The following is a 12,877-nucleotide window of genomic DNA, read 5'->3' as shown; positions in this document are numbered from 1 at the left end:
GCCCTTTATGGCATTCTCATGAAGTAAGAAAAAAGCATATTTCCCTTTTATTTATATTGTTAAGTTCTTTAAATTTTCGTAGTCTTCTTCGTTGGAGTTAGAATCCACTCAAAGAGATTCAAGACCATAACAGTATGTCCCATACACTACCTCGGCTCACTTACCTTTTGTATTTGTGTGACCCAAAGTGTATCAGCTTATCTCATGCCCAGAGACTTCCTAGATTGTCGCTACCTGTCACTCCACTCGGATCGTTTGTCTTGACCGTTGATTTTCGAGACAGTTACTGAAAGAGTCATTTTAATGACTCCCCTCTCACATTCTCTCAATTCACTCTCACACTTAATGTTTTCTATGTCTCTCTATATGAGAAACTCTCTCTCTCTGATTCTTTGTGTGATCATTTTCTCCGGTAGGTTCTTTCTTTTCCTGCATGAGTTTCAACTCTAGTCGAGGTTACCCCCGGTTCCCTGACAACTGAATCAGAACTCTACGGCTCTGGTTTGCAAGTCAGAAGAGATTCTTACATTCCCGTGTGGAATTGGAGTTTGGGTGAGTGTTTTGAGAATTCTTTCGTGTGATTATGTAAGTGTGTTGTAGTGACGGTAGTCTTGGCAGTGTGTTAGAAGGTATAGGATTTTTGTGTGGGATTTCGTTGGTGTTATGATCCATCAAAGTTAAGATGAGACGATTGTGATGCCATAAAGGGATATATTAATCAAGACATTTTCGGAAATATTTAAAACTCATCCAAATATTTAATTACTTTCAAAATATAATAATTGTACTAGACTAATTCGTCATAAACATTCTATGTTCATTCAGAAGGATTTAGAGGCTTAGAATAATATTTTTAAATACCTAAATAAGTCTCCTTTATAATCCAATAAAATTCATTCAAAAATTCGTAATGGTTCGGGAGATATCATCATTTTCCCACGTACTAAAAAATTGGACAATTTTTGTCAATGTTTTCTACATAATTATTATAAATAGTAAATGTACTTATTAATTCGTTAGAAAATTCAGAGTACATCCAGACATATTATAGTTAATTCTAAAATTATTTAATCAAGTTTTCTTATAGCTTAAGTACTTTGAATAATTCGGATAAGATATACGGAAACAATGCAAATTAGGAAAATTATGGCTGTTTATAGTTGTTTGTATCAACAATTTATTGATATATATAGTACATGAACTCCAAAATTCTCCACAATATTCAGGGCACTACTAGACTCATCAAAGTTGTTTTAAAAATTGTTAAACCAGAATTTTCACTGTTCTATACATGCCAAAAAATTCAAAACCAACTGAAAAACAGGGGATTTAATCCGTACCAAACTTTTATACCATAATTTCTATTCCACTTATGTTTAATCATCACAATAACCATATATCTTATCTAGCCTGAAGATTATTTAATCATAAAAACCATAAATCCTAAGAAATATTTTCAATCTCATGTAATCGTTATGCTAGAGTTCAATATGTACTAATTAATTGACCAAAACATGCTTAAACCTACTCGTTAATCGGAGCGGATCTCCTCCTGCTCCACTTCTCAGGGCATCCACAATGGGACGCCCTAAGCGACGCCCTATGCACTGCCACGTCAGCATTTTATCCTCCTCTCCTATTCCATCTGCAGTGGGGCAGACTATAGCCCGCCCTAAGCGACGCCCTAAGCATTTTACTTCTATTTTGTATTTATATTTTTAGGTTTGCAAATGTAAATAAAAATAAACATATAAAAACAACAAAATTAAAGGGAAATACTAAATTTACTTAATTAAAAAAAAGTTACAAATTAAGAAATAAAAAAAAAGCACTAAATACAAAGAAAAGGAGGCTAGTTAGAGTAGTCTCAATTTGCGGTTGAGGTCATCGATCATCCGCTGGATGCCTTCGATTTGACCGGGTTGGTCGCCTGTATGAGGGCTGTAACATCCCTAACCCGAAACATTCATTATTTTGCATAATTAAATCTTTTATCATTATTGCATATTATATTATCAATTGTATTATAGAGATGGAAATAAAAGATGATGTTTGATTTATATTGGGGAATTAATATAGTTCAGTATGTAAATATATATTAACTAATGACACATAAATATATAGTTAGTTATCTATTTAAGTTAGGTTAATTATATGTATTATACGTATAGTTTAGTTGATTAAGTAATTATAAAAATGTGTGCCTAATGTGTGTGTGCATGCATGGGATACATATATATAAGTAGACTACTGTGTGCATGCAATATATACATATGTCATATGTAGTTAATCTTATAATTGTATCGCACACGCTAATACACACTATCCTATATTATAAAAGAAATAAGGAAAGGGATAATGTTGTATTAATTTAATATTGCATACTATACTTCTACGTGTCAAACTATAAGATTGCATGCAACACATTTATACGAGTCATGCAACTAATAATAATAACTTAACAAAGTGGATAGGTTTTGATGATATAACATATACGTGGCCATATTTGAACTATTATGCTTAAAAATCTAGGAAAAGTTGCTTATATAAATTTAGTTCTTTTATCAAGGGGAAGGGGAAGGGGAAGGGGGAGGGGAAGCAAAAACCGACCCATGTATTAAAATATATACCCACAAATATTGTGTTATGAGGGGAAATTTATTTGGAAAACGAAAAGGAGGAAAGAGGTTCGGAGAGTAAGATTAAGAATAATGCATTTGGAGGGAAGGTGGAGAAAAAAAAACAAGGAAAGAAATGGTCAGAGGGTCGTAGATGATTATCTTCACAATGAGGTGCGTATAAATCACACTTTTAATTTTACATGCGTTATATGATTAATTGCTATGTGTTAAATTGAAGTGAATAATTGGACTATACGATGTGATACTGATATGATGTGTGTTTAATTGTGATGATGGGGATGTATGCTTGGTGCAATAAATATATTAATAGTATATTAAATTGAAATTATTGAATGGAATATAATATGGATATGTGATTGGTGCAATAGATATGTTTTGCATATGGTATTGGAATTAATTGAATCATTTGATTAAAGAGGATATGTGATAGTCATGTCTTGGATCTGAAATCATAGTGGACATATTGGGACCTTCGGGTCAATCATATTGGGACCTTCGGGTCAAATCATATTGGGACCTACGGGTCAATTCACAGTGGGACCTGCGGGTCAAATCATAGTGGGATATTGGAAATCCCGGACAGATACCAGTCTTGAACTATCACAGAATAATAAACTGAACAGAGTGGCATATGCATATCTATATGGAATCATTTTTTTTATTTTGTTGATTATTTGTTATATATATTGGTTAAAGAATATAATTGATTGTTTGGGTTGTGGAATTAAAGGTAAGATTTATATACACTAAGTTGTGGCTCATATAAACCACTAATATTTTTTCAGGAATAAAATATCAGTGACGTTTTTTTATTGACGTGGGTCATAGGAACTCAACATGTTATCAGGGTCGGCGGCTGACGCATTTTGGCAACCTTCTCCTCCTCCTCATTTTTTTTGCATACAGATAAATATATAGTATATAGAGTGGTGAGAGGGTCCCACTATGGTTTAGAATGTTTTGAAATATGTACTTGATAAAGGTTGAGTTTTGAAATTATTTATAGTAAGTGCATAAGTCATAAGGGTTAGGGTGTGACAAGGGCGGTGTGCGCGTCCAAAAACGTCCTGTAGTCGGATGAGGCCGCCAAATCCGCGTAGGCATGGGCCGCAGTCGAAGTCGCGGACGGCGTCGAACTCGGGGTCGGCAACGGGGCCTGGTCAGGCGGCGCGGCGGAGGAGGATGTGGCCTTGCCCTTGCCCTTGGCAGCCTTGACGCCAGGGGGACGCCGGGAGGACATCGGTGTGCCGGAACTCTCATCCTCGAACACCACACTGTTGAGGTCCATTGGAGACGCGCCGCTATCGCTACTTGTATAATCAGCGAGGGTGCGCTTCGACACCCTCCTCCTCGCTGTCGTCGATTGGGGAATCACACCACCAACTAACTTCTGCTTGTCCCTCAAGAGCGCCCAGAACTGGTAGTGCTTGAAATCGCCGTACAATGAAATGTACGACTGCATCGCTTTGTCCCGCACATCCGCGAGACTCTCGCCACTGCCCTGCTCCCTCTCGCACTTCTAGTACTCCCTCGCGAACAAATTTACCTGCTTCTTTATTTGATCCCAGTGCTTACGGAGCTGCTCCCTGTGGCGCTTGTACGCGTATGCCGGCTTGGCCGCGTTGTATTTCTCGGCGATGCGCTCCCAATACGCAGTCACCTTCTGGTTGTTGGCGTACACCGGATCCTCCGAAACATCAATCCAACATCTCGTCAAGACGATGGATTCGGGGTCGGAGTAGTTCGTCCTTCCCGGGTCGAACTCTTCACACACCTCCATTGTAGGCAACTTCTGGGCTCGTGCCTTGGTCCGCTTCTTCTTGGTGGCGGACCCAGACGCGGCGGCGGTGGCGAGGTGCGGCGGGGGTGGAGGGGCGGTGGGGAGAAGGCTCCATGTCGGACAGCCCGTACGAGTCGGTGGTGAATTCGGGATCGTACTCGGCGTTGGTGTCGAATGGCCGGTATTCGTCGAGTTCTGTACCCAGCCGTCGTGCACCACTGAACATCGAACTATTCAGATAATCTCCGAAATTCATTTTGCTTGAAATGTAGAAAATGTAGTGTGAAGTGTGAATTTGAGAGTGAAGTGAGTTAAAAATGAAGTGAAAAGGAATATATAGGTTTTGAAAATTTAATAAAATTAAAAAATAAAACGAAAACGCGTCGCATCGTTCGTTATCCATCGTCCACAGTGGCGGACGATGCGACGGACGATGGGTATCCTCCGCGCATCGTCATCGTCCACCCCATTGCGGATGCCCTCATGCTCCACCTCTCACAATCAAATAAAATAATCCACCATCACTTATTAAATTTGATCGTAGTTATAATATTATTTTATTTGATTGTGAGAGGTGAAGCAGGAGATTCGCTCCGCTAAATAACCACATATGCATCAATTAATCAAAAATTCCAAACACCCTTTCACTCCATCAAAATCTGAACAACATTCTCCAAACCTCATCTCAAAGTTTCATCAATTTTCATGCTATGCGATCGGACGATCGGTACAATGAAAATCGGGAACGTGGCTAGAGCCTTTGACCTCAAATATCAATTTTCCTTGTTTATTAAGCTAGTGGCTAGACGTCACCACGGTTCATGAACCGCCGGTTCCCGGTTCAAAAAAATATGGAACCTGAACCGGCCCGCCTAAGGTCAGGCGGTTCCGGTTCCGGTTCAGTCACGGTTCCAAGCCGGTTCAAAACCGGCGGTTTCTAGACGGTTCCGGGCCGGTTCCGGTTCGGACCGCCGGTTCAATGCCGAATTTTTTTATTTTTTATTTATTTATTTTTTTAATTTTATTCCGGTATAGTACTAATTGTAGAGTTGTAGGTGTAGTTGTAGTCTTGTACTATCGAATAAATAAATAAAACGAGAATGACAATTGACAAATGGAGTAGAAGTCGACATTGGAGTTGGAACGATTGGAATTTTATTGAAACAATCATACAATCATACAAATTTGAACGATATGTGAATGTCGATATTACAAATACAAATGTTGAAAATTGAAATTACAAAAGAATAAAAAGACTTAAATAAAAAAAGTTGAAGTAAAAAACAATAAATTATAAATGTAAATAGATAGTATATATATATATATATACTATTAGTCGGCATGCCTACGCCTGAATGCCTATACCCTAAACCCTGAAAAGCTACTGGAACCGCCGATTTCCGGCGAACCGGCAGTTACGGTTCTTGATTTTTCGCGAACCTGAACCGGCCCGCCTAAACCGCCGACTCCTATCCGGTTCCGAACCGCCACCGCGGTTCCGGTTCACGGTTCCGAACCGCCGGTGACGGTTCCGGGCCGGTTCGGACGGGCTGATTCGGTTTGGTGACGTCTACTAGTGGCTAGTATTTTGTAAAGTTTTAGTATTAGCAATGCCAATTGTAGTGCAAGATTATGTTGTGGATGACATTCCATAAAATTCTAAGAAAAGAGATTACATGACCCCACACTCACACTCACACTCACACTCACACCCCCAGCATGGATGCAAACGTGAGGCCCCAATTCTCTGCTAAAATACCCACCTCTCTTTCTCTTTTTCACACACACACACAGCGGAGGCCAAAATGCAGCTGCTTCAGGCTCCTCTGCCATTCCGCTGCTCCATATCGCAATCAAACGCCAGTGAGTTTGATTGAGCTTCATGCCTGCACTTACTTCTTCATTCTCAAAACTAACTTTAACTTGTGTAGGAGCCGCGAAGTCATTTTCCGAAGCTGCTTCCTTCTTACCTCCTAGGCATTTTAAGCCTGCCGATGCACTATCTACCTCCATTTCACCTAAAGCTGCTTCATCCCAAGGTGAAATTAATTAACTTATCTATGCTTAAAAAAAAAAAGAATTAGCTCATTTTGGCAATCGACGCATGAATTTTGATAGTTTGCTTCTGTTATCTTTGTTGGTAATTGAAAATTTGCCATGTTGTTTCTTTTGCTGTGATCGCCGAAGGCCTTTAACTAACTTGACGAATTTCTCTATAACGAGCAGCGGCCAATTTAATTACAGACTTACAGTGTACCATTACCTATAAGATACATAATTATATGCCTCAGGGTTGATGAATAAGTTGTAAATTGCTTGCGTCCTGATCCTTGATTTGGTTATGAATAAGTGCTTGATCGAACATCATGAGTTTTACACGTTTGTAAAGTTGGAATTCTATCCAGCTCCTTCTCAATTCTTATAACCAAATTACAATTGCAGCGCCTGTTACTCAAGTATCAAGTCAAACAGCCGAGGCGGATGTCCTAAAGGCTTTGTCTCAGATCATTGATCCTGATTTTGGTACTGATATCGTCTCATGTGGGTTTGTGAAGGATCTTGATGTCAACAAAGAATTGGGCAAGGTCTCACAAGAAATTGTATTTGATGAGCTCTTCATTTGCATAATATACTACATCACCTTATCTAATATTAACACTTTTAATCTCAGGTTTCATTTCGGTTAGAGCTCACAACACCAGCGTGTCCAGTGAAAGACATGGTAATTACACTAATAAGAACTCCTAAATCACATTATAACTAGAGATAGAGGTAGTAGTGATATAGACTTCTCACACGGTATTCATAAGAAGCTTCAGAACTAAAGTTTCAGGAATCATCGCACAAGTTCTTTTTCTGCTTTGTGAATGTTGTGTATAAATAAATCTGCTAAATATGGATAATTCATGTGCAGTTTGAGCAGAAAGCCAATGAGGTGGTTGTAGCTCTTCCCTGGGTTGAAAAGGTTGAGGTGACTATGTCCGCTCAACCAGCAAGACCTCTTTTTGGGTCACAACTTCCAGCTGGTCTACAGACAATATCAAATATAGTGGCCGTTTCAAGTTGCAAGGTAGGTGTTTGATAACATGTGACATGTCTCAGTATTTCCCTGAAGTAATTATTCTGCTCTTTTGATGTTGTTTTTTTCTATTAGTACTTGCCTCTGTCTTGTGCATTCATTACAAATTAAAGATTCTGTTCTCCCACCTAATGTACAAAAAGGTTTGAGGAGGGTACATACATTATTTTGGATTTGTTTTTGTTCTGCAAATCATCATTCTGCTATTCACGTATAAGAAAATATTATAGTCATATAGAGCTTCCCCCGGATAGGATCCTTTAGATACAAATTGCCCAATAATTTGCATTGTTAGATTCAATGTTCGGCTATCTCCTTGAAGCTTCATAACAGTTTGATTTTCTAAATAAATACTCCAACAATTCCAGGGAGGTGTGGGAAAATCAACTGTGGCAGTAAACCTTGCATATACTTTGGCTGGTATGGGTGCAAGAGTTGGTATATTTGATGCTGATGTATATGGTCCTAGTTTGCCCACAATGGTATCTCCAGAAAATCGGTTGCTGGAAATGGTAATTCGTCAAACTCTTGCATTGCAATTGCTCTTAGCTGCCTGCATTTCTGCATGACAACTGAATGGCTCTTTAGAACCCAGAGAAGAGAACTATAATTCCAACTGAGTACATGGGAGTCAAGCTCGTTTCTTTTGGATTTGCTGGACAAGGTCGAGCTATTATGCGTGGTCCAATGGTTTCAGGTGTGATTGATCAACTACTGACTACTACTGAATGGTATGTTGTGGTTCCTTGAGGATGGCCTAATCTTTTTATTTCATAAGAATGTATTCGCCAATTATATCCGTTACCATTTGATGCATAAACTTGCTTTTTTCTTCAAATTATCCATCTCTGTTTGTTTCCAATTTTCACTAATTGTACTGCCACTGCCATCACCACCTTGCCAAGATTTCAGTCTAAATAAATTTTCTCTAGTTCATATAATTAATTTTCTATGTCTGTTCCCTTTCTCATTTGTTCACTTTTTCATTTTGGCTGAATATGTACCAAGTAATTTTTATTGCTTAGAAATTTTCACACTATCTTGCTACTCTAGATTCGAACTAAACAGCACCCATGTCTTCAATGCATGTTGCAGTTGTACAGAGAACCTGTCTAGTACATACCAGTCTATATTATGTATCTGGCTCATCCATGTAACTTGTATATGTATCATGTTATCGACATCATTATCAAGATTTCGATTTAAGTTTCATGTTCCTAATGTGTAGGGGTGAACTTGACTACCTAGTCATAGATATGCCGCCTGGAACAGGTGACATTCAACTTACATTATGCCAGGTACAATTATAATTTGGAATGTGAAGTATTATTCTTCTTCTGTTTTGCTTTGCCTGATTGCTAAATTTCCTTGTGAACTAACTGGGGTTGGTCAAACTGTAATAGGTTGTCCCATTGACTGCTGCTGTTATTGTTACCACACCTCAGAAGCTAGCATTCATAGATGTTGCGAAAGGAGTCCGCATGTTTTCTAAGCTAAAGGCTGGTCCCTTCTCTACTATCACAGATTTTCAGTCCCCTTAAACCCATTTTTTTCTTGTAATCTAATCAGTGGAAGATTACATCGTAAAAATAGATTATTTTTCCAGAACTTGCATTGTCTGGGATTTACCCCTTTGGTGCTCTTTGAGAACTGTGACTTATTCTTCAGGTACCATGTGTCGCAGTGGTTGAGAATATGTGTCATTTTGATGCTGATGGAAAAAGATATTATCCTTTTGGCAGAGGTTCAGGTTCTCAGGTTTTTCCCCATGTTTTAATATCTTAAAAAGTTGTTATTTTTTTTAATCCTGTTCGTCTTGAGAAATTATCGAGACTGAAAAAGCTCATGAAAGGGTGGTAGTAAAATATCGAGACTGAAAATGCATGGAATCATTTCACTATATTCCATACAGCTGTGCAGATTCAGAGGGCCAGAGTTGCTAATTAGATATGCTTATTTGCAGGTGGTTCAGGAGTTTGGGATCCCTAATCTGTTTGAGCTTCCTATAAGACCAACTGTGAGTTCATTTTAGGTCATGTTAGCATGTTGATATACATTACGATAGGATCAATGTCTATTAAACATTTGAACTGAAGGAAAAAAAATTCTATACCAAGAAAACATAGATGTGGCAGCATCATCATAGATGCTAACTTACTGAAATATATTCAGATGGGCAGTTCATGTGATATCATTGTAGATTCCTTGCAAAAATCTTCTGGATTGATAGTTCTATTCCTATTAAAATGAACTATTGTTTCATCTTATCTGAAAAATACAAACTCATAATTTACCAAATTCATATTGTATATACTTGAACCAAAAGCTATAGGATTATTTTTTACTGGAAGAACAAGCTGGGGGGAGTAGGAATTTCCAGATTTCACTTAAGCAACAGATCAACTGGTTAATTTGCAATGCTTTTCTTATCACGTCAATTTGATATGATCAACTGTTAAAAAATATCAAGCACATGATATTTAACTGTATTTGTGATATAGTAATAAGGTGCTTGCTTGACAGCTATCTGTTTCGGGGGATAGTGGAGTACCTGAAGTCGTGGCTGATCCCCAAGGTGAAGTAGCAGGAACATTTCAGGATTTAGGTGTCTGCGTAGTGCAGCAGTGTGCCAAAATCCGCCAACAAGGTATCTTGATATTCTTCTTCAATGACAGCTATCTGTCTCGGGGGATGGTTGATACTCTTGACTCTTGAGGCCCGGTCATAAGTCGGATCTAATACAATAATATAATGGGATTGAAGGCACTTCTTATGCTTGTTTCAATGCAGTGTCGACGGCAGTCACTTACGATAAATCTATGAAGGCAATCCGAGTCAAAGTACCTACATCTGATGAAGAATTCTATTTGCACCCGGCAACTGTGAGGCGAAATGATCGATCTGCAGAAAGTGTGGTATGGAAAAAAGTTCTTCATAATGAAACTTTTGGATAACGATTAACAAATAATGAACGAGCAACAAAGTAACTGACTAGAAAGATTTGGGGTTGTTAACATAAATCCGGTAGGTACTCGTTAGATCTTTTAAGTAAAATGATAATGCTCCAGTGAAACCAACTTTTTGAAATAACCTTAGTAGATTATATGAAAAACGTTGGTTTATGGTGCAACCAGGATGAATGGACCGGTGAGCAGAAACTGCAGTATGGAGACATACCAGAGGACGTCGAACCTGAAGAAATCCGGCCAATGGGGAACTATGCAGTATCCATAACATGGCCTGATGGATTTAACCAGGTAACTTATCTGCCAGAAATGAGTTTCACCTTTGTCACAGGGATATGAATGAAGCAAGTTAATCTATTTTTATATCCTCAATCAATCATAAACAACTTTTACTGAAGTAACATGCAATATAAGACATCATATCGCTATTCACCAGAGCCAAAGCTTGAAACTAGTTCGTTATAATGCAGATTGCACCATACGATCAGCTTCAAACGATGGAGCGTTTAGTTGATGTTCCTATACTCCTGGACTAAATAGCATCTCTGAAGACCCACCTCAAATTTGTACCTGCAGAGAGATGCTTCTCAGTCCATTCTCTAAGTTATTTCTAACATGTTGGGCAGCAGTAAAAGTTCATATTTCAATTTATTTTTTATCTGTTTAGTCATAGGCTATAAAACCACTCCAAGTTGTATATACATAGCGCTCAGAATTAAAGATCTTGTGAAAGAAAATACTCATAGCACTAAATTCTTCAACATGTACCTTTATACCCAATTTTGTCACGCTTCTTTGTGGAAGTGAAGTGCTTGGATTAGTATGTCTGGTTTGTATGATAATCTACATGGATCCAAGTTAAATTTTGGCAATTTCTATAAAGTGAAACGTCGAGCAAAACGGACTCTACTCATATACGTGCGGGGCGTGAAGGTTTGATTTTGACTGTCAATAGTTTGGAGTTGGATTCATCATGGTTGATGCTAGATAATTTTAGACAAGCACAATTTTAGACATGACAAGAAAATAGACGAAATTAGAATTCTCGGGTAAATTCTTATCGTGTTAGTGGTTTTATCGACGACACAATAAGTGTGTGATAGTTTCATTTCATATTCGTATAATCTGTTACCTTAATACTCTCTCGTCCCACTCTAAGTGACACATTTTCTTTTTTTGGATGTCACACTCTAAATGACACATTTCTATACATAGAAACACCACTCTCTCTACTTTTTTCCCCTCTTATTTTATTCTTTCTACTTTATACATAAATCAACACTATATAAAATTTCATGCCGAGTTAGAAATGTTCCAGTTAGAGTGGGACGGAGGTATATCGATGACATAAAATGTTGTTTGATTCTTATTTGAAGTGTTGGCCGAGTAAATTATGTATACATGAAATCGACACCGCATGATAAAGTTGATTTCCAACACAACATGATAAATAAACGTTTTACACAAACATGAGATGACTCATACAGACGGTTCAATATGAAATATAGTAGTACTCCGTAACCACTCGACACCATGAAACCACAATTTCACACGAGTGACACGACACAATAGCTACATAAAATCTAGTGCTCTAATAAACCATAGGAGTACAATATTACTCCTTGCTTGACCTCGGACATGATATAATTTCCATGTTAACCAAACATTGATTTTCAAGAAAACAAGATATCGCCCACATATATTGTTGGGCAAATTGTCAGAAAAACTATAAAGTTAAGACAAATTCTAGTAAATCTAATTTTTTTTTAAAATAATACTAGTAAATTTTTATCAAAACTTTAATGTTTTTCTAACCATCCAATTTATTTGTATTTGGAGAAAATCGTATATTTTGTGGAAGCTGAATTCTTGCAAATGCATATACTCAGAAAAACAATTGATATTAGTGTAAAAGGGAGTATAAAATAAAGCTAAAGTATTTTTTACTTCCAAATAAAACGTACTCCCGTCATCTTACAAGAATGTGCACTCTTTCCTTTTTTTTGTCCGTCCTACAAGAATATGCACTTTCTAATTTTGAAAAATCTTTTCTCTTTAACGAGGTGTGACTCATTCCTCACTAATAATACTTTAATTACTTTTTCTCTCTGCATCTCTCTTATTTTACTAATTTTACATTAAAATTCGTACTAAACATTATTTGGAAATGGAGGGAGCAATATTTTTTCCTAAATCTTAATTAATTGGACAATGAGAAAAAAGTTAACGATTTACTACTGATTGATGGAGAGCCAACTATAAAATTGATTAACCATATTTTTAGATTTATGTGATATTTTACCATATTTTTAGATTTATGTGACACCTGAAAATATTGGAAAATAAAAAATTGATAATGGATTTATGCGAAAATTACTCCTATAATATTTGAATTCGAAACAAATTAAGC

The 12,877-nt window shown here is 37.4% G+C and overlaps 1 protein-coding gene across 1 annotated transcript; it reads left to right on the top strand.

Moving 5' to 3' along the window:
- Window positions 1-6,138: 6,138 nt before the first annotated feature.
- HCF101 (ATP binding protein) lies at window positions 6,139-11,247 on the top strand. Its single transcript, XM_048094512.2, has 15 exons — window positions 6,139-6,285; window positions 6,354-6,461; window positions 6,865-7,007; window positions 7,094-7,144; window positions 7,337-7,492; window positions 7,870-8,013; window positions 8,090-8,232; window positions 8,730-8,799; window positions 8,905-9,000; window positions 9,170-9,259; window positions 9,465-9,518; window positions 10,025-10,148; window positions 10,292-10,416; window positions 10,636-10,758; window positions 10,938-11,247. Exons 1-15 carry the CDS (start codon window positions 6,228-6,230, stop codon window positions 11,001-11,003), a joined length of 1,551 nt encoding a protein of 516 aa, XP_047950469.1. The 5' UTR covers window positions 6,139-6,227; the 3' UTR covers window positions 11,004-11,247.
- Window positions 11,248-12,877: the final 1,630 nt, after the last annotated feature.

Source organism: Salvia hispanica, chromosome 4 (genome assembly GCF_029641045.1).
Source record: "Salvia hispanica isolate PSC_SH4W2 chromosome 4, Shi_PSC_v1, whole genome shotgun sequence".
Classification (NCBI taxonomy): domain Eukaryota; kingdom Viridiplantae; phylum Streptophyta; class Magnoliopsida; order Lamiales; family Lamiaceae; genus Salvia; species Salvia hispanica.
Note: the sequence above shows the minus strand (reverse complement) of the source record. Positions and strands in the feature narration are given on the sequence as shown.